The 22,549-nt window shown below is 41.3% G+C and overlaps 1 protein-coding gene across 5 annotated transcripts in view; it reads right to left on the reverse strand.

Annotated features, from left to right (window-relative positions):
* Positions 1–22,549, reverse strand: part of ERG (ETS transcription factor ERG) — a 208,818-nt gene that overhangs the window by 22,268 nt on the left and 164,001 nt on the right. For all 5 annotated transcript variants that reach the window (XM_050916433.1, XM_050916395.1, XM_050916413.1 and 2 more), the window contains 2 exons: positions 20,050–20,267; positions 1,421–1,572 (listed from right to left, as the gene is read on the reverse strand). In XM_050916433.1, coding sequence (XP_050772390.1) covers positions 1,421–1,572; positions 20,050–20,267 — 370 coding nt within the window. The remainder of the gene's footprint in view (positions 1–1,420; positions 1,573–20,049; positions 20,268–22,549) is intronic.

The following is a 22,549-nucleotide window of genomic DNA, read 5'->3' on the forward strand; positions in this document are numbered from 1 at the left end:
ATTTTCCTAAGCATTGCCACATCATCATGTACATTGCACTTGTGGGAGAGAAATAAAAACACCTAGATGTCTGACAGATGTGCTTCACCCAGGTTTTTTTTTTTGTATAATTTACAAAATAACTGGTTGTAACTATGATCATCTTGCTCCCTAGCTCACAGTTAGATTCATCTCAAAATATATCTCAAGGGAGATGCTAAAAGGAAAGACATCTGTATCACTTTTACAAGCCTACGGTAACTAAAAGCTCGGAAAAGTCAAGAGCTAACACTGAGAGAAGTGTTCACTTTGCAAAGTTACATATGAATACTATCATGTTCAGTGCTGCTTGTTTCCAATTTTGCAGAAGACTTTATCACTGAAAGAATCTCTTTGCTACAGTTCAGAAAAAGCCTTGTCCAAATACATGTGAGCATTGTGCAATGTGTGTGTGTGTGTGTGTGTGTGTATATGTATGTGTATGTTGCTTGACAAATAACCGATGTAATTACAGCTTGCAAAATTAGCCACAGCTAAGTACTCTTGCAGAGCCTAGCAACTGAATAACTGTAAAAACATTATGCAATGTGGCAGCAGCAGGAATGTTTCATACAAAGTCATTTCTGCAGATCAATAACTAATAGCAAATTATACTCTTCTGTCTACATGATTTGGATATCCTGTGTATATATTTATATTGTAACATGATTGTCTGTTGTTTTGAGTTTGGGCGTGTGCATGCTGATCATTCTACAATATGAAGCATATTCCCAGCACCTGAGGTACCCAAAGAAGACAGGGCACAAAGTAGTGAATGCCCCCTTGTCCAACTACCTTCTGAATTCCATAATAAAGGTTGCTACCAGCTACTGAATGTATCAGCCGCACCATTGTCTTACAGGAAGTTGTCAGTTTGCTTATTAAAATTTATTACACTGTTCAAACACAGAGAATAATCTAGACAAATGGATTATTATACATTGCTTAATTTCACAAACTGAGCCTCTTTTTATTATGCTTAGGAGCAGACTGCGTCTGTCACTTGCAGTGGGTGAAATTGTGCAAGGAACATTTCTTCCTCTTGTGTACTCTGCACAAGAGTCAGTGACAGTTGTAGCCTCTATGGTTAGGGGAGAGCAAGGGGCTGCTAGGGAAAACACCCCGGGCAGGAGGCATCTGAAACCTCCAAAATGTGGGCAGCATTGGCTGATGAGGTTGCTTTATTTTTATATTTCTCAACTCATTCTTCGTAATAATTCTGGGAGTTTAGTAGTCTTTCTTTCTAATCTCTCTTATCAGACTGTCTTTGTCTTTTACATGTTGCATATCTAGTTTAATAAAAAAAATGGGTAATCTTTCAATCTTATCAGGTGAACAGATTTCCTAGTAATACCAATAACAGATTCTGTTACTTAAAAGGGGTTCTTTTAAAGCTTCTAACCTGCTGGAACAATCACTCTTCGTTCATTAGTTGTCATGTTTGGTGGTGGAACATGTTTCTCTTCCATATAGCTTCCATAGTTCATCCCGACATTGTCTGGGCCACTGACCATCTTCCCTCCTTTTGCGACACTGCAGTCATCAGGGGAATTCCTAGAAAAACAATCAGAATTTGCCTACATTGTTATACCACCGCCACTAATATTTTTGTTAGCATTCAAATTGTATATGAGAGAGAGAGAGAGAGACTTTATTGTAAGTGTTGAGCAATTATCTGGGAAGCTTGGCAGCTAGTACCAAAAGACCCTGCTTCTGGTTCCTTAATTGATTTATCTCTGAAAATATGATTGACTTAAATGGAACTACACCAGTTTACACTAGCTGAGAATCTGGCCCTATATTTGCAAACATACTATGGCCAGTAATTAATTTATTTTAAGAGGTGGGGCCTGAGGATTTAGACTTGACTGTCACAGGCAGCGACCCTGCTTTTCTCTCTAAATATGAGATATAGAGAAAATGGCAAAATACACAGATATACTTAAAGCCAGAGTTATTACTTAGCTTTGGAGAACTTTCTACATCCGTTGTTGCCATTGTTTCACTAGGTATGTGCTCAGTTCCATTAGATGCGTATCACGTAGTGCAGTGCATACACTTTCATGTATGCCCGTATAAAAGGGGCTTTTGCCAAAGCCATGATTCAAAATACCACATGCATGACTAGGAAAGACTTTCAGCTCCTGCCTAACAGTCTCCATGGTACTGTAGTCAAGCAGTGGACGTCTGCAGAGGATCTGCAACCAGACACCTTTTTACTTTTGGCTTTGCTTTCTGAATAGAGCCTTTAGAGTTTAACATTCCATAGGGGGTTCCTTAATGGCCTTTTAATGGCATCACAATTTTCTTTCTGCCAGACACAGGCATATTTGACCCTTAATTTAATGTCTTCAATGTGTTTCATCATATAGACAAATATTGCTTCAAAAAATCAAAAGAAAGAACATAACCACAGAGGAATATCTTTAAATGTAAAGAGGGTGGGGCTTTTTAAAGTTATACAGCACTAATATCTTAAGCATTCATTTAATTCTGCTATTGCAATAATGCATCCGTATTGTGGATGTGTGTAATAGGCAGCAGGTCATGTTGATTAGAGAGACATTTTGTCTACAAGAAAATTACTCTCTTAAAAGATGTTCTTTTCCTGGACATTTTAACCCCATAAATATAGTTGCACCTCAGTCCTGGCTCCTCTCAAACCCGATCAGTTTACACTCCACAGAACCTGCAGTGGCTTCCACGTATTAAATCATGGAGGTCCATTTCAGGGTAGGGCAAAATGGTCCTGCAATATGGTCCATGTGTTTTGGCATGATCACTTCAATCTGCCCAATTCAGATTATTTATGCTCCTGGTATAAGCAATGTGCATGGGTGTTGCTGCAGAAGACCACACATGACCAGATTCTGCACATTTTTTTTCACACTTGTATTTTGCACTTGTTTGAGGACAAAAGTGGGAAGAGGACCCACAATTTGGCCCAGAGTCTAGACACCATATGTAGAAGGATGAGTTAAATGGGATAGTTCCTAAAGATTACCTTAACATGTATAGCTATATGAAAGTATTCTTTTCAATTAAAGATTCATTTTAAAAATGCTAATATTTTTACTGTTCAAATATCAAATAATATCTAAATAAAAGCCCAACTACAGGTCCCAGTTCAGCAAGTTAGTTAAGCACATGCCTAACTTTTAGCTCAGGGGTTCTCGAACCAGGGGTCATGACCTCTCGGGGGTTGCAAGGTGGTTACATGGGGCTCGCGAGCTATCAGTTCTGTGGCGTTGACAGCCCAGAGCCCTCATTAAATTAAATTAAATTACCCTTCCTCATTTTTAATGTAGAAGAAGGGGTGTCATACTGAGAGGTTTGCTAGGTGAAAGTGTCACCAGTACAAAAATTTTGAAAACCACTGGGCTCATAAATAGTCCCATTGAAGGCAATGTTAGGCACGTGCTTACATTTCTTGCTGAACTGGGGCCAATATCGCCAAACTGTTTCAGTGGGTATGAAAAAAAGTTTTGTGCTGAACTCATTTAATGCTTGGTGGACTTCTTGTTTTGCCATTACTGTGCTGTGGCTATGACATTACAATATACAGTCTAGAGCATATACTTCAGCAAGAGAGAAACTTCTTGAAATAAGGCTTTTGCTTTTGCCACTTCTGTTCCATTCAGTTTGGAGTTCTTCTAGGCTGATCCTGGACAGGAAATTAGGCCATAAAAACACAGATTAGGCATTCAACACACTTCTTAAAGGGACTTTTGTGGCAGATATTTTACCCTAAGTCTACATTTCACAACCAAACTACCAATATAGGTTATCTATATGCACTTTATAATAATCTCATATGTGCATTTGAATAATACCGAGCAATTATATAGCATTTTTCACCATAAATTAGACAGCATTTAACGAAGAATGATTTACACATGAGGAGAGGAGATGGAAAGAAGTTATGGCCCAAATTTTCAAAGTGTCCACAAGTTATTAGTGTGTCTATTTTTATTTTACATTAAATTGCATTTGCGCAGTACTTGAACACAGCACTTGATTTTCCAAGGTGCTGAGTTCCCACATATCCAGTTGAGATCAACTGCTATTGTGGGTTCTTGCATCTCTGAAAATCAGGTCCCCACATATATGTCTCAGATTGTGGCTTCCCATAACGAGGCACACTTTGGCAAAGTTTGGCTAAAGTGACTTGCCCAAGGTTACATACTACCAGCAAAACCCCTGCAGTTCCAGTCCCATTTTGTATCCATTGGAACATATTGTCTTCCAGATCCCAGAATGTGATTTCAGTAGATCTTGGGTGAATTCTGTAGCTGTTTTTTATTTAATAGATACTCCTTCAGTAACAGTGCAATAATCTGAGCCTTAGAGAGAGGACTTTGCTTTAGTTGAACTTGCTATTTTTTGATAGATGCACATGCCATGCAGTACCAAGAATTAACCCAGCAATACCAATCTAATTGGTAATTCCATGTCATGCAGACGAATTAAATAGGACAAAGGACCAATCTTGAGATACTCTCCTCTGTTTTTGGATTCCATGACCCTCAACCACCAGGAGTGAGAACTGGCTGACCATTTGAATTTCCCCAAATCAGGGGAAAGAATCAAATTTATATTTACCACATATTGTTTGTCTATGGCACACACAAAACATAAGCCAGCAGCATTCTGGGTACCAGAGTAGGAGATCAGAGACCTCAGCTCTAGCTCCACCACTGCTCTGATGGCATTAGGAGGTGCATTTGCTCCACATTCTAGACAAAAAGAGTCAAGTAACATTCAGGTGTCTAATTATGCTTTAGACAGCTCCCACTGCCCCCTCTCCCTCTTCCCCTCCCCGGGGCTTTAACATCATGGTCAAGATGCATAATATGTGGTAAATATAACTTTGATTCTTTCCCCTGATTTGGGGACATTCAAATATATATTTTACATTTCCCTCTTGATTTCCTTATTACAGGTATGTAGGTATCCCCCTTGATTTCTAAAACCATCTTGTTTTGATATACGTATTAGGTAGAGAGGCTCAAAACAAGATGGTTTTAGAAATCAAGGAGGATACCTACATACCTGTAATAAGGAAATCAAGAGGGAAATGTAAAACATCCTGCACAACATATTCTGTGTGCAAACTGCCTGGTGTGAGGCTGCTGCAACCATTATGCCAGACTACAAGCCTGAATAAACAGCCCTGTGAGTGGATGTAGGAGTTTCACAGCAGCTTCTCACCCTGGCCTCAGGTTGGGTGCTGGTAGATTTTACCACTGCCCAGACGCAGTCAGAATACTTACGCATTTTTAAGAGATTAAATTTCTCCCCGATGCACACCTCAAAACATAAATTGAATTAACTACTTCAGCCTGTTGTACCTAATTTCTACTACACAGAGGTAAACAGACAAAAAAAAATTCTCCCAGACATAGTTACATGTTGTGAGGAAGTTTCTTAGAAAATCTCTTTGTGGCTGAAATGTTGGCTTTTTCTGTTTACCTTTAACAAATAGAAATGGCACCTGTGCATAAATGAGATTGAACACTTAACTCCATTTATAGTTAGAGACACAGGCCAAATTCTGCCCTTAGTCATCGGTGCAACCCTATGGAAGTCAATGGCATTACATGGATGTCAGTGAGGGCAGTTTGGCCTGTTCATTGATTTTTTTGTATGATGAGATTATTTTCAATGGTTTTGTAAAACAGACTACTAGCCACATCCTCTGGTCTAATTTGCAAAATTACTTAATTTTCTTTTTCTATAAAAAGAATGTAAGGGATTTAAAAGGATTGTTGTATCTGTAAAATACATCAGTTTTAGCCTGCACCATTTCCACAGGCAATCATGCATTAAAAAACTACTGTAAACACTAAACAATAAATGATGTGAAAGATCCAGTAGTAGCAAAAGGCTTTTGGCAGATTGACAGGACTGCTAGGGTGGTTCTCTGATCTGACTATAAACAGAGCAGATGGGGGAAAGGATCACAACTTAAGTTAGCATATTTCATTAAAATCCAGAAGCAGACGGTCAAGAGTTTGGTCCCTTACTCTACTGGATTAATGACCGAAGCCCCCATTCAGAAAAGCATTTAAACCCAGGCCTAACTTCCAGCAAGTACCAACAAAGCTAGAGAGACTACCCAAGTCCTTAAAGTTAAGCATATGCTTTATTGCTTTACTGAACCGGACCTAATTCAGCAAATGAAACTGACTTTCATAATATGAAGAGTAGAACTGAAAACAGAAGCAGGGCAGCCACCAGAAAAAAAATATTTTTACTACACAGAACGACAAGAGAGGGATTGTCTTTAAAAGGTTTTTTTAGGACATTTCGTGAGTCTGCTTTATTTCTGAATCATCAGGGGACAGAGGGCAGTGGAAAAGTTGCCTTCGGAAAGTGTGCCCAAGTACAAAGGGTGCAGCTTTGCAGTGATTCATTCTGAACTGCAGGCTTGAACTGAAACCTGAGATGTTTTTCTTCACAGCTGCACGTTATTTTTACCCTTTTGTAAATACACTTTGTTACACCTGGAATTTACAAAAGCCTCAAAAAGGCTACAATAGTTACTAACCGAGAACAGTTTAGCAGAACTCTTAGTGTTTTGTCAGGTACTGAGCTAATTCGATTCTAAGAGCTGCTAAATGTTTGTTGAGCAAAATATTTCTCTATCGGCTTTTGGAACTGAGAATGTTCCTTTTATTTAGGAACATTTAAAATCAAGATGATTTTATAGGGGAGATTTAGAGCTGAATCCTGCTCTCATTGAAATCAGTGGGAGTTTTGCCATTCATAGATTCTGATGGAAGCAGGATTGAGTTCATAAATAAATATATGAAATATATGCATCTGAAGAAGTGGGTATTCACCCACGAAAGCTCATGCTCCAAAACGTCTGTTAGTCTATAAGGTGCCACAGGATTCTTTGCTGCTTTTACATTAGCTTAGTATTATTCCTCTAGGAAGACAACTCCTGGCTCTGCACACGCTCTGGCCAATTCCCTTTGCAGGTGAGCATTTCCTACAACTATGCTTGTACACTTTGACTCACTGTGTATTTGTTTTTTTCTAACCAGGATAAGTCTACCCATTTTTGGAGAGTATCTCAAATACGAACATGGAACCAGGGTGTTGTTATAACTGGGTCAAGTCAAAACCTTCTATTATTTCACATAGCAAAAGGATAAAGCAAACTCCATGTACCAACACATACAACCTCATTGAAATTCTGCAAGCAAAAGGAAAGATGCTAATTTACGAAGATGTATATGCAGCAGCCATACATTTTCAATCAAACAATAACTTTTTGCTAATTGAAACAATCTCCCCTCCCCCACCCCTGCCTTTTTCTGGCTATGTCACAATCCACAGCTGCTTCGAGCCTTAAGGCCATCACAGCAAATTAAGGCAGTCAGCATCTAGCTCACTAGAGGCCAGGCAAGCTATAAATATTACCGGCCCTGCTCTTTGTGTTCACAGTGCAGGGAAACAGCTGGTTTAAGTTTGACTGCACGTTGTCATTTCTCCATTAGTACAAACACTTCAATATTTCTTATGTGTGAGGTTGGAGTGAAGAAAGGGAAAGGAGAGGGGGGCGCTAACAGCCAAAGCTAAGAAATGATGTTCTGTATATACATAATTTACAATTAGATTACTGCCAGGGAGAATTCTGAAGTCTGATACAGTGGTAGTCAAGCCAAAGCCACAATAACTTCCCAGTTGGCCTATACCTTTCAGGACCCATTTTCTCTTGTTTTTCTTTTATTATTTTTATAGAAACTCTATTATAATGGTAATGGATTACATTTCTCAAATTGTATTTCATTTCAAGAGCTTATAAGCCTGTTGTGTTTGCGGTTTCACAAAATACTCGTGTGTTGGAAGTCGGGGCCCTTCCCAAACCACATATTCCTTCTTTTGTGGGCAGAGATCATATAGAAAGCTAGCAAAGTACAGAATGCCATGCATACATAGAAATGACATCTTGTATGAAAACCACAATCCCCAGTGTCTGTGGAATGTCTGCTGATTTTAGTGATTAGCATACATGTGCTGTGAAATTGATGTGCACAAACATATTAAGTTAAAAAAGATTAACCCATTTTCTTTATCTTAGTAAACAAATTCATAACTGAGTTAGGCCATGTCTACATCTAAAATTTTGCAGCGCTGGTTGTTACAGCTGTATTAGTACAGCTGTATAGGGCCAGCGCTGCAGAGTGGCCACACTTACAGCAACCAGCGCTGCAAGTGGTGTTAGATGTGGCCACACTGCAGCGCTGTTGGGCGGCTTCAAGGGAGGTTCTGGGAACGCGAGAGCAAACCGCGGCGAAGCTGGTCTCCTTCCCCGGTTTGCTCTCTCGTTCCCCGAACCCCCGAACAAGCAGGTCTCCTTCCCGGCGGTTTGCTGGGTGGTTCGGGGAACACGAGAGCAAACCCGGGAAAGGAGACCAGCTTCGCCGCGGTTTGCTCTCGCGTTCCCCGAACAAGCAGGTCTCCTTCCCTGCGGTTTGCAGGGTGGTTCCGGGAAACGCGAGAGCAAACCGCGGCGAAGCTGGTCTCCTTTCCCGGTTTGCTCTCGCGTTCCCGGAACCACCCAGCAAACCTCAGGGAAGGAGACCTGCTTGCTCGGGGTTCGGGGAACGCGAGAGCAAACCGCGGCAAAGCTGGTCTCCTTTCCCGGTTTGCTCTCACGTTCCCGGAACCACCCAGCAAACCTCAGGGAAGGAGACCTGCTTGCTCGGGGTTCGGGGAACGCGAGAGCAAACCGCGGCGAAGCTGGTCTCCTTTCCCGGTTTGCTCTCGCGTTCCCGGAACCACCCAGCAAACCTCAGGGAAGGAGACCTGCTTGCTCGGGGTTCGGGGAACGCGAGAGCAAACCGCGGCGAAGCTGGTCTCCTTTCCCGGTTTGCTGTCGCGTTCCCGGAACCACCCAGCAAACCTCAGGGAAGGAGACCTGCTTGCTCGGGGTTCGGGGAACGCGAGAGCAAACCGGGGAAGGAGACCAGCTTGATTACCAGAGGCTTCCTCAGGTATGCTGGGATACCTGCTTATTCCACGGAGGTCAAGAAAAGCGCTGGTAAGTGTCTATATTTGATTACCAGCGCTGGATCACCAGCGCTGGATCCTCTACACCCGAGACAAAACGGGAGTACGGCCAGCGCTGCAAACAGGGAGTTGCAGCGCTGGTGGTGCCCTGCAGATGTGTACACCTCCTAAGTTGCAGCGCTGTAACTCCCTCACCAGCGCTGCAACTTTCTGATGTAGACAAGCCCTTAGACACCAAAAGCCATGGACTTAACACAGACACTGGTTTTATGGCTCATTACAAGAACTTGTAACACACCACGCTGCCTCCTACCCTTAACTGACCACTTCAAATCCTTTATGCATAACAGTCTAACCCCAAATTGCCCACCTCATTTCAAGTGATTGCTTCCAGCATGTTTTACCCTTTCTGCTTAACAATCTCTCTCAATCTGTATTTACCTCAGACACTCTGCTTCCTTCCCCTCACCTGAAGATGAGGTCTGTGTAGCTTGAAAGCTTGTAACATCCACCAACAGAAGTTGGTCCAATAAAAGTTTTCACCTCAACTGGGGGAGGGATAGTTCAGTGGTTTGAGCATTGGCTTGCTAAACCCAGAGCTGTGAATCCAGTCCTTGAGGGGGCCGTTTAGAGATCTGGGGCAAAAATCTGTCTGGAGATTGGTCCTGCTTTGAGCAGGGGGTTGGACTAGATGACCTCCAGAGGTTCCTTCCAACCCTGATATTCTACCTTATCTGTCTCATATCCTTTGACCAACACTGCACACATAAAATTCTTTCTTTTGTCTTTAAAGTACTATTATCTATTTCTCATTAAACATAGCAGATACTACTTACATTTTCAGCAAAGAGTCCTGTGGCACCTTATAGACTAACCCGATGAAGTGGGTATTCACCCACAAAAGCTCATGCTTCAATACGTCTGTTTAGTCTATAAGGTGCCACAGGACTCTTTGCTGCTTTTACAGATCCAGACTAACACGGCTACTCCTCTGATACTTATATTTTATAGATTAAACTGTAAATGTTCAACACCACACTGTATTGGTATGAGCCAGCAGAGTTTTACACACTTTAATGTCCTACAGTTCTCTACTGGCAAAAAACTGACCCTGTGCTGAGGGCTACCACAAGGCCTACACATCACTTAAGATTTCAAAATAGGGCATAAGTGGGATTTAAATGCCGCGCAGGCCTTGTGCTGCACCTCTGCCCATGGGTGCATATGACCTTATAGGAATGATCATGAAGGGGTTTACAGAGTTTTAGTTCAACATTTTCAGGAGACTGAGGTTAAGCTCATAAATCTAAATGTAGGCCCCCATTTTTTAAAATCTCGGTCTAAATTTTCAAAAGTGAAAAATGCAGTCATATTTAGCTATTCTTCTAAATTTTTATGATTTCAGTAACAATTGTCAATCTGAGATGCATCTGTTTCAGTTTAAAGTAAACCAATCCTATTTGATTGGAGAGTCAAGTGATTTCTTCACAGTTCACACCTGCCAGACCAGAACCACATCAACCCTGCTAAGACGACAGTGTGGTAACATAACTAGCTTCTGAGCAGCATCAACCAGCCAAAACCACGCCAAAAACCCTACTCTAAAGTTGAGCTGGATAGACCATTTTTCCCCATTCCTGGCGGTATGTTTGTGCCGAAACCACAGCCAAATCAGAAACAATGATAAACTGGTGCTTTTCAGAGCAATGCACTGCCTCACAACGCAGGCAAACACAAAGCTCAGTGTGAAGAAGATACTGAAGTTTCAGTTTTCTCTGTCTGGCCCACAGCCACCAACACCAACCACCCAGTCAGTGGGAATAAAGGTATCTGAGTAGGATATCCAAGACCAAATTCCTTTCCCAGGATTGCAGCTCCCTTATGGAGCCTGCTCAAATACAGACTATTAGATAAGTCATCCCATTAGATAATTCTCTCTGTTTTGTTGTGAAGTGAAATAGGACCTGATCAGCCTGTTGAAGTCAGTGGAAAGACTCCCATTGACTTCAGTTGGCTTTGGATTAGGTTCATAGTTTAGTCTGTGCCAAGGTTTTAACCAGAATACTAGTATTGAGTGCCAGCAATAAACTACCAATGATGGAAAGCACGGCGTCAAACACCAGCTGAATGGCTACACTTCAGTTGTGGAAAAAACATGCCCCTGAAAAATGAATGGTATTAAAATGATTTCTGCCAGGTGGACTTTTTGTTGTTAATATTTAAGATGGATAAAAAGTACCTACATAATAAAATTAGATCTACCAACCAGTCGTCATCCCAGTTATTCTCTTTCTATCCTTTTTGTATGTAAAGTATCAAACAGACAGCTGTTATTTAGAAGATCTTAAAACAAGGTTCTATGGATGATAAGAATGTGAGGCAAAATTGGGGACTCAGATTAGAACAAGTCTTCCATTGTACAGTATGTGTTCAGACTTGCCAGGATGTTTGAGGCAAATATATATATATATGTGTAAGGATTCCCAAAAGAGACAACCAAAAAGATGACATTTTCAGTTTATAAAAATGAATTTTCAGTTTCAAGTGTTTTCCAAGCAACTCTCAAGCACAATTGGTGACATCGGAAAAATAATACTTTGCAAATGATCTAGACCTTAATGCCAAATAATTATTTCTGGCATTTGTTTAAAGCAACTAAATCAGCAAAGCTAACTCTGGAAAACTTCTGTTGTAATTTCACTAAAGCTAATTTTCATAATGCTTTTTAGGAAATTGTTAAATTTCATAATAGGTGGAATTCATCCCAGCCCTAAGGGTCACAAAAACCCCTATACACCACCTAGGCCCCATTTTAAAAAAACAGGCTATTTATCAGGAACTTTAAATCCTTTAAGTAAGAATATAAAGAGGCCACTGAAGAATCAGAGGATTGAAGTGGTATACAGGGCCTTGTACACAGAGCCATCAACCTGTGTAGGCATTTGAACCACAGTAAATTTCATCCTCTGTATAGTTTTGTGGCCTGTATACATTAATTTTAATGGAAATCTGCAAACATAATTTTATTATTTATAATTATAATAGATAATTTATAATAAACATAAAAATAATTAGCACTATAACAAATGCAATCTCCTGATTTGTACAGTAATACTCCATTAACATACTGAATCATTTGCAACTGATGATGGAAATAGAATGCCAGTGCACAGTATTGTTACTCTGGAAAATTCGGGCAAAAGGTTGACTGTATAATAGCATCAAAGGTACTCTTTTATTGGTGTCACTGGCAGAAATGTAATGGCTTGATTGATAATAGACTTGAAGGAAGTGTGAATTTGATACAGTGTATTATGAATTAAATTGTATGTGCAACAGTATCAAGCTAAATTACAGCTTTAATTCCAAATTTCCTTGCTTTACTTGGTTTAAGGTAAGCCTTAGGGCTACATTTTCTAGTGTTGTGCACTGGGATTTAGTCTTACAAATACTGTTATTGTTAAAGGAAACTGCATATCTAACTCCCTGTGCAACGCACTGCAAATAACTCCTTAATGTTACTTTAATGTAGTTTCTTTGGTATTTAACAGTAATAGTTTTGGAAGCCAAATTTTTCCAATATAATCCACAAGTGTCCTTATAACAGGGACTATTTTGTATTGAGGTTGAATGCAGTATAAGTACAGTAAAGTTGCTGAAGCATTATCAGGGAAAGAAGAGTTAAAGTAGAGTATATTTCTTTTTAGAAAGCGTAGTTTGTTCGTGTGTTGTTAGAGTGTCTGTACACTCTTACCATTTTATATCCTCATCCAAACTATAGATTATATGGTCAGGACGCAGTATAATGCCATGACAAGGAACTTTTCAATTATTGTCCTGCTACATACAGAACAATATGCAACTAACCACATTGTCTGTGCTCCTTTGTAGCATCTTGCACTCTTTTTTGCATGCTCTACCTCTCACACTATACAGACCCAGAGATACAATTATTAGAGGATATTCTGAAGATCCCAGATGACCCAATTAAGAAACATAATTCATAAATAAAGGAGCACATTATATACACATACAATCTTATTCTCACATACACTACAGCCCCTTCACACTGATCTGGTAAAGAGGCCTTAAAGTGGGTGTAACTAGACCAGTGTAAAGGGCTTCCATGTAAATGAGAAACAGGACCATACACTCCATCTACTATGTGCATTTATTTTTTGTGTTTATTTGGATTACTTTTAAGAACTGGATTATTAAAATACGGAAACAAACCTCTGGGTTGCAAATCAATGTGGAAAGAAAAGACATCCGCAAAAGAGTAAGGCCTGGTCTACACTACGTGTTTAAACCGATTTTAGCAGCGTTAAACCGATTTAATGCTGTACCGTCCACACTATGAGGCCCTTTATATCGATATAAAGGGCTCTTTAAATCGGTTTCTGTACTCCTCCCCGACGAGAGGAGTAGCACTAAAATCGGTATTACCATATCGGATTAGGGTTAGTGTGGCTGCAAATCGACGGTATTGGCCTCCAGGCGGTATCCCACAGCGCACCACTGTGACTGCTCTGGACAGCAATCTCAGCTCGGATGCAGTGGCCAGATAAACAGGAAAAGCCCCGCGAAATTTTGATTTTCATTTCCTGTTTGCCCAGCGTGGCGCTCTGATCAGCATGGGTGGCAATGCAGTCCCAAATCCAAAAAGAGCTCCAGCATGGACCGTATGGGAGATACTGAATCTGATTGCTGTATGGGGAGACAAATCTGCTCTATCAAAGCTCCATTACAGAAGACGAAATGAAAAAGCGTTTGAAAAAAAAATCTACAGGCTACACAGTGCTGCATGACAAGCATAATGGGAAGCCAGAGACTCAAACGGACGCTCATGGAGGGAGGGAGCGGGTACTGAGGACTCCAGCTATCCCACAGTCCCCAGCAGTCTCCGAAAAGTATTTGCATTCTTGGCTGAGCTCCCAATGCCTGTAGGTTCAGACACATTGTCCGGCGTGGTTCAGGGACTAGCTCGTCAATTTACTCCCTCCCCCATGTGAAAGAAAAGGGAAAGAAATCATTTCTTGACTTCTTTCAATGTCACCCTATGTCTACTGAATGCTGGTGGTAGACGTGATGCTGCAGCAGTGAAGAGCAGTATCCGCTCCTCTCCCCTCCCTGGTGGCAGACGGTACAATGAGACTGATATCTGTTGTCACCATCAGCCTGTGAGTGCTCCTGGCTTGCCTCAGGTGAGGTCGACCGGGGGCGCCTGGGTTAAAATAGGAATGATTCCCGGTCATTCCCAGTAGATAGGACAGAACGGCTGGTAACCGTCCTCATCATAGCAACAGCCCCCTCCCTTTCCTGTGTAAAGAAAAGATTCTGTACTGCCTAGACTAGCATAGCAGCGGGATGCTGGGCTCCTCTCCTCTGCACTGCTTAATGTCCTGCCTGGACTATCATAGCAGCTGGAGGCTGCCTCCTCCTCATTTTATCTCACTAACAAGTCACTGTTTCTTATTCCTGCATCCTTTATAACTTCATGACACAAATGGGGGGGGACACTGCCATGGTAGCTCAGGAAGGTTGGGGGAGAAGGGAAGCAATGGGTGGGGTTGTTGCAGGGGCACCCCCTCGTGAATGGCATGTAGCTCATCATTTCTGTGGGATCTGACATGGAGCAGCTGTGCTCTCTGATACACTGGTTCTCTAGTACAGTTGCCCCATCTTCTAGGCAGGACTGACTCTATTTTTAGAAACCATAAAGGAGGGATTGACTCGGGGAGTCATTCCCAGTTTTGCTTTTGCGCCCCCGGCTGATCTCAGCCAGGGGCACCCATGATAGCAGTGGACAGTACAGAAAGACAGATAACCGTCATCTCATTGCCAATTTATACTGGCAGCAGACGGTACAAAACGACTGGTAACCATCTCTGCTATCATGTAAAAGCAAATGAATGCTGCTGTGTAGCGCTGGAGTATCGCCTCTGTCCGCGGCATCCAGTACACATATGGTGACTGTAAAAAAAAAAAAAAGCTGAATGGGCTCCATGGTTGCCGTGCTATGGCGTCTGCCAGGGCAATCCAGGGAAAAAGGGCGCGAAATGATTGTCTGCCGTTGCTTTCCCGGAGGAAGGAATGACTGACGACATTTACCCAGAACCACCCGCGACAATGATTTTTGCCCCATCAGCCACTGGGCTCTCAACCCAGAATTCTAAGGGGCGGGGGAGACTGCGGGAACTATGGGATAGCTACGGAATAGCTACCCACAGTGCAACGCTCCGGAAATCGATGCTAGCCTCGGACCATGGACACAAACCACTGAATTAATGTGCTTAGTGTGGCCGCGTGCACTTGACTTTATACAATCTGTTTTATAAAACCAGTTTATGTAATATCGGAATAATCCCGTAGTGTAGACATACCCTAAGCCCTGGTCCACACTACAGACTTATGTTGATATAACTACATTGCTCAGTGGTGTGGAAAATCCACACCTCTGAGGGACATATCTATACCGACCTACCCAATGGTCTAGACAGCACTATATTGACAGCAAGCCTTCTCTCGCTGATACAGCTACTGCCTCTCGGGTAGGTAGTGTCTTTGCTAGGCACAGCTGTTCTGCTGCAGTGCTGTAAGTGTAGATAAGCTCTAAGGCATGAAGAGATATACTAGATTGCAAAGCAGATGTCCAGTCAGTATCATGCAGCTCAGTATCAGACAGCTCAGACACTGTGATCAGTACTACCACTGAACTAAACACGAGGCAAACTGCGTACAGGCTGTCACGAAAGCTGTGGAACATTGTGCCCTAACACATGGATCAGCAGCAAGTGTCAGGGGCCCAGGTACATGCCAGTATGTAGCACATCATTTCCAGATTTGTAACAGACCACACACATATACTCACTGCATATGGCCACTATATTCCTTTCAAGCTGCTGTAACCTACTTGTCTCTCTAGGGCGTGGGCCGAGGGATGTGCTGGCCGTTGCTTCCAGCAGCTCCTATTGGCCTGGAGCAGCGAATCACGGCCACTGGGAGCAGCAATTGGCCAGACTTGCGACGCGGCAGGTAAACAAACTGGCCTGGCCCACCAGGGGCTTTCCCTGCACAAGCAGCATCCCAGGTTTGGGAAACACTGGTCTAGGGACATAGTCTGCATTCATGACCATGATATCTGAACACCTTGCTAGTCTGCACAGGTGAGGTGGGTATTCCTCTGAACAGGATTCTCCTGTGATGTAATGCCTGTTGGTTGTTACGCTACTTTGCCAGGGGCACGTTTCACTGTTTATCACAGTAGTGCTAAGGGGCCTCAATCAGGGATCAAGCTCCCATTGTGCTAGGTGCTGTACAAATGCATAACAAAAACATGCAACCACTCACAATCTAAGGAAAGGGGTCATGATTTTCAGAGGTGCTGCTTTGTACTATCTGTTAGAGAATCCCTTTCGCAGTTATGCAGTGATGTGACAAACCAACATGAAGCTGGTTTTCTCTTGCACTAGCCCTTGTTGGGTTCTAGCTGTAGTAACTTTTGGGGCCATTTACTGCATTGCATGGAACCAAAAAAAGCACGTGTCCCTTTATCATTTTGAAAATTCTTACCTGTGCTATAAGAAGAAATTCAAGTACAGTAGTGCCTTATATTACAACTTAGATTGAGCTGCATTTTCCACTCATTTTAAAGAATATTTGGTACTGCTTCAAATTCAAGTTTTTAAAAAAACCTATAGTATATTCACTGCTCTAGAAGAGTTAAGTACAGATCTGTTTTTGCATGTACATGTTAGGTTCAATAAAATAATAGCTTTCCCTAGAAAAAGTTTGTATTATTTTTAATTACTTTAGTAAAGTTACAAAAAATTGTGTTAAATATGCAGTTGCATATGCATGAAAAATGTTGTGCTTGTGTTAAGCTATTTTTCAATATACCCTCTTGTCTCAGAAACTGTAGAGCACAGGTAGTTAATAGGTGGACCGCGAGTCAAATCTGAAGGGCCAGATGCTTTTGAATGGACCCCAAAATCTTTTTATTTACTTAATATTATCATTATTGTTGCTATTTTTTAATTATTTTCTCTGGAGTCTGGATGTTGACTATACCATGACGAAGAAATTTTGACCTTGACAAAAAATAATTGACAACCCCTGTTGCAGAGGTTTATACATTCTCCTGTCTATAGTAGGTGCAGTATCATTTGTCAGTTTTGTTTTGCTCTGTCAATGTGGCACATTGATGAGTACAAAATTAATAAGTTGAACCTTACTTCAAACATAGAGTCTTCACTTATTTTAAAATCAGTGTATTACGAATTATGTTCCTTCCATTTAGATATAGAATCAGAATTCGCTATGGTAACTACTTTAGAAGATCATTGTTCTCGTCACATGTTTTTTAAAACTGTAACAGTGACTTGCATTATCTTCTAAGGCAGCATGACCTGGAATACAATTTTATGTGTGAGATCACACTGGTTCATAACTGGAGAAGAATGGTAACCATTTGGTATCTTCAATTACTCTATTAGGTGATACTGTCGAGATAAAAAATCACGGGCTCAAACCTTGCCAGCTTTGCAGTTAGTTTGCACCACACTGTCAGGCCAAACCAGCCCTGTGGGCATTTCCCTAGTGTAGGGTGGTCCTCCAGTGGTGCAGAGCTCATATAATGGCTCCTATGCCACTTCCACGGCCTCTGGCCAGTGAAGTGCATAGGGATAGGGAAAAGGTGTGTGACTAGGTGCTTTGGTGACTCCTGGATTGCATAATATCCCCTCTTGTGGCAAATGACAATTGACGTGATTTCAATCAGCCTGAAGGTCAGCCTAAATTATACCATGGGACCAGCCCAGTTCACATCTGGCTTAGTATTACAGCATGGAAAGAAGGCTTTAAGCCACATTTGGCAGCCCTTCCTGAACCACGCTGTGCATTTTTTGGTTGCAACCAGGGATTTGCCCTCATATATTTAAACAAAATTTGTACCTGTGTTACTAACAGAGATGGCTCCAAACTATATTATTCAGACTGGTGTGGATCACAAGCATCCCAAAATCTGGGGGAATTCTAATGTAGAATTTTGGTTTAGCCCATCATAGAAATGGGACTAACTGCAAAATTCAGATGGACTCACAGATTGCTTATAAATGTGGGAGCATTTGAAGCTAAGGTTTTGCACCCCTAGTTATTAATAATACCACAGACAATTACAACAAATCTAAATAATGCTATTTATTTACCTATCTCATAGAACTAGAAGGGACCCTGAAAAGTCATTGAGTCCACCCCCTGCCTTCACTAGCAGGACCAACTACTAATTTTGCCCCAGATCCCTAAGTGGCCCCCTCAAGAACTCTCAACCCTGAGTTTAGCAGGCTAATGCTCAAACCACTGAGATATCCCCCCACCCATTTCACTAAGCTTGTCCAGAGAAACTGTAACCACCAATTTTCATATAGATTCTACGAAACAAAAGGGGAATATTTAAATGTAATATTTGGGAGGAGGAAAAATTGCTTTTTTTTAATTGATGAAAACATTTACATTCTTATGTATGAGTAAACCTTTTTAATACACAAAACTAGAAATTTGTCTCTAAATGATTGGACTTACAAGAAGACTACATATAGTGACCACAGTTAATTGTTAATTTCTGTTACACAATTTTTTGACAATTTGGTGGAAATTCATAGAAAGTTATCTCCAGTTTTGAAAATGTATTTTATTACATTAATGATACACAATTTACTGTACAGAATTCCTCTCTGAGTATCCACGGCAGCTGGACTGCTTTATCATACCTATACCACTGATATTTGGCAGTGCAGCAAATATGACCAGAAGCATAGTACATGTGATCTTTTATTTTTTTGAGGGGGGAGGGTTTGTTTTTTATTTTAGATTTTGGTTTTTGTTTTGAATAATTTGAGTGTAGGAGATCAGATTAATGTGTGAATAAATGTAGGTTTTTTACAAGGTGATTGGAATTTGTACCTTCTATTTATACACAGGTAGCAATTTTGCATGAAAACGCGAACTGTTTCTAGAGTGAAGCACTTTAAACATGAGGCCTCAGGTCACTCCATGCAGTCTCATGGGAGTAAAGTTCAACAGATCATTCTGCTTGTCGTTATAAGGACTTGCTTTTTGCATTGTCCTGTTACATTTCTGGCAGAGACAGCAGCTCAAACACCTAGCTATTTGTTACCACCATTTTCTCATAACAAGATCAGGTCCAGATCACAAACCCAAGAAAACTCTTCCAGGGCCCCTTTTGGCCCAATGTAACCTTTTAAAAATAACACAAAGGCATGTTTAGCTAACACGATTAAAATAAGATACTCCTGTAATAATTTTACCACAAAAATATACTGGTTGAGTCATTTATCAATATAGAAGGATAAAACTATTCACTGGAAATAATTAGCCTGTTTTCAAATGTGGCTGCCAAAATAGTCTTTCAAAGTCCAATCAGCCAATCATAACTTTTAATTTAACTACAGTAACGTTAATTGGATGAAGATAACAACAGGTGGCTTTTGGGTGGGATACCTACTCCTTTTTCTAAGTTCACAAACTTTTTGCACAGAAGTAGCTTTGTGAATAATATCCAGTTTCCCAAAATCTCATGATGAAACATTATGTGAAACACATGGGCAAAGCACTCTCCAATTTAGTACAGCTCTATTTATCAGACAATTACAGTTCTTAAAGGTATATTCTCCCACTAAATCCCCTTTAGCTTCTGAAAAAACACTTAGTAAATACATTGTATCAGATAGGTTTGCTACATCTACCGTCACAATATTATGAATTAAACTCAAGTCAGAGTAAAACAGCAAAAACTACACAAGCCTCAAATTATTGTGATGTCTTTCCCCCTAAATCCTATTTTGACATGGACAGATACTTCCACATTGTGTTGGTAAGTAGAGGAGCTCTGATACTAAAGTGGTAAGGACCATATAAGTACCTTGATAGGTAAGATACAGATAGTAGTAAAGCATCATTGCTAGTAATTTTAAACTCTAGTCTCATTACCTTGACCCATTAATCTGATTTGGGTTACATTCCATCTTGATGGTGACTCTAGCTGGTGGTTGTGATAACCAGTCTTGCTGGGGGACACGCGGACTCATCTTTGATGTCTGCCCATATTCGCTGGAAGAGGAGGCAGTCATCTCTGTCTTAGTAAGGTGTTGCGTTCCGTAGGCACACTCAAACAAGGACTGGTCTTCACTTACTACTGATAAAGCTTCCTGAAAACCAAAGCAGAGAAATCAACATGACACTGTGTCAGAGAAGTCATACAGATACTACAAAATCCCTTAAGACAATGAGATAGGTCTCAAAAGTCTTGTGGGATATATACATTAATTGTTTGCATGCTTATTATTATTTATTTGTATTACGGTAGCAGCTATAGGCTAGGGCCCTATTGTGCTAAGCACTGTACAAACCTATAACCAAAAGACAGTACCTGCCCAGAGAACTTACCTGTTAGATGTTTCCAATCGGGAACTAAAATGCACCATGTTCAAGCTTTATTAACAGTTCAGAAAAAATAATGGAAAGCTAATGACTAAACAGAACACTGCAGAAGTAGCAGTGAACTTAAATCTTTCACTTCCAAGGCTTGAACTTAGAGGCCAGATTCTCAGCTGGCGTAAACTGACATACCCTGCACTGACTTCAACAACTTTACACCAAATTATGATCTGGTCCTTGAAACTTCTACTCTCGGAATCTTGGTGTCTTTGTATCCTGGAATTCTCATATACCATGAATGGACTGGATGGTTTAGGGTACGTGTAATGGAATACTGAGCATTTATCTGTCCAATAGGTCATCAGATCACCTCTGCCCCAGATTAAGTGTCCAAAAGTCATTATTGTCTGCTCTGTTTGGAGGTCTTTCTGAAATGAGTAAATGGTCTCTATTCAGTTGCTATAATGAATTTTTGACATCAGAAAAGCTATCATCACAATTGACAATTTTTTTGGTCTCAGTAGAGTGGCCAAGGATTGGAGATGCCTGGAGAATATACTACATTCTTGCCCTCAAGGTGCTTTCTAAGTCATGATTCAGGCACTGTGATGGAATGAGTGTGGTGGGGAAGCATGCTCTGTCACTGTGCTTTTCAGTAGACAAACAGAGAAGTTCAGTTTCCTGAGTTGTTTAACTAGCATCTTTAACCAACACTGAATTAACCAAACCTTTAACCCATTTAAAATAAAGAAATTAAAAAGCCATATTTGGAGAAAGGAACAATGAGTACCATGCATTAATTCCTCTATAAGATGAATAAGGTTTGGTTTTGCTGACTCTCTGGGAGTTTCTCTTCCTTCTTGCCTATAGAATTAGAACCAATTTCTTTCCAAGATAATACAGTGACGAGGCAAAGATATATAGCTGGTTCCAACCTCTGTTTCAGGGATCCTGCTCTTCCTATGAGCAGAAACAAAATGCAAGCCAGCCTAGCACTTGTTGCTGGCTGCAGAATAGGTGCTAACCAGCTGGTGAGCTGGACACCACCCCTAAACCACAAACCACACCCACTTGAGGATGTGGCATGTTGACCACCTCATTAGCCATCTCTCCCTCTCAGAACGCTTCCTCAAGCAGTGTGTATAGATCCTACTTTGCTGCATGTGTGGGAAGAGGTTCTCTACAGTCTCTTCCCCACTGCGGTGACAGCATGGTTACTGCACCTTTATGGACTGCAACATTCTGGGTGGCAGAGTTCAAAAGATTTGTCATTTTGAAGGCAGCTGCAGCTCTAGTTAGTTGGAGACTGAACCCGGCAATGAAGCAGTGCTGTATGTAGCTTATAAGCTTATCTCTTACTATGCCATTGCAGCTAATGCTGTTACTTCATTTCTTCTTGTTGTTATTATGAACTAATTAAAGTCACTGTAGCTTGGTTAGAGGGCATAATTGGCTGACAAGATTTTGGGAGATATAATAGCAACTTTGTGCACCCATGCAGCCCAGGGCAGGTTTGAACCCTTTAGTGCCAAATTCTGCTCTGGCTGATACAGAACTGAAGGGCGCAGGTACTGCCCAGTGGGTCCTTTGCCCAAGGGATCAATGGTAGACTAGCCTAGGAGTCCAAGGTACCAAATGGACGTGATTGGTTGGCTGAGCAACACACAACCCCAGCTGACAGCAGCATATGAGCTACCAAGCTAGCAGTTCCCATCCAATGGGAGTGCGGAGCCAGTGTTCGGGGTAGAAGCAGCGTGCAGAACCCCATGCCTCCCCCAACTAGGAGCTGGATCTGCTGGCCACTTCCAGGGCACAGTGCAGATCCTGGACATGTAGGGACTGGCCTGCCTTAGGTCTGCAGCACCGCCAACTGGACTTTTAATGGCCCAGTCGGTGGTACTGACTGGAGCCTCCAGGGTCACTTTTCGAACAGGTGTTCCAGTCGAAAACCAGACACCTGGTGTCATAAACAGATGGTTAAGGGTTAATGCCTCTTTTACCTGTAAAGGGTTAAAAAGTTCACCTAGCCTAGCTAACACCTGACCAGAGGAAC

This window comes from Gopherus flavomarginatus, chromosome 1 (assembly GCF_025201925.1).
Source record: "Gopherus flavomarginatus isolate rGopFla2 chromosome 1, rGopFla2.mat.asm, whole genome shotgun sequence".
In the NCBI taxonomy this organism is placed as follows: domain Eukaryota; kingdom Metazoa; phylum Chordata; order Testudines; family Testudinidae; genus Gopherus; species Gopherus flavomarginatus.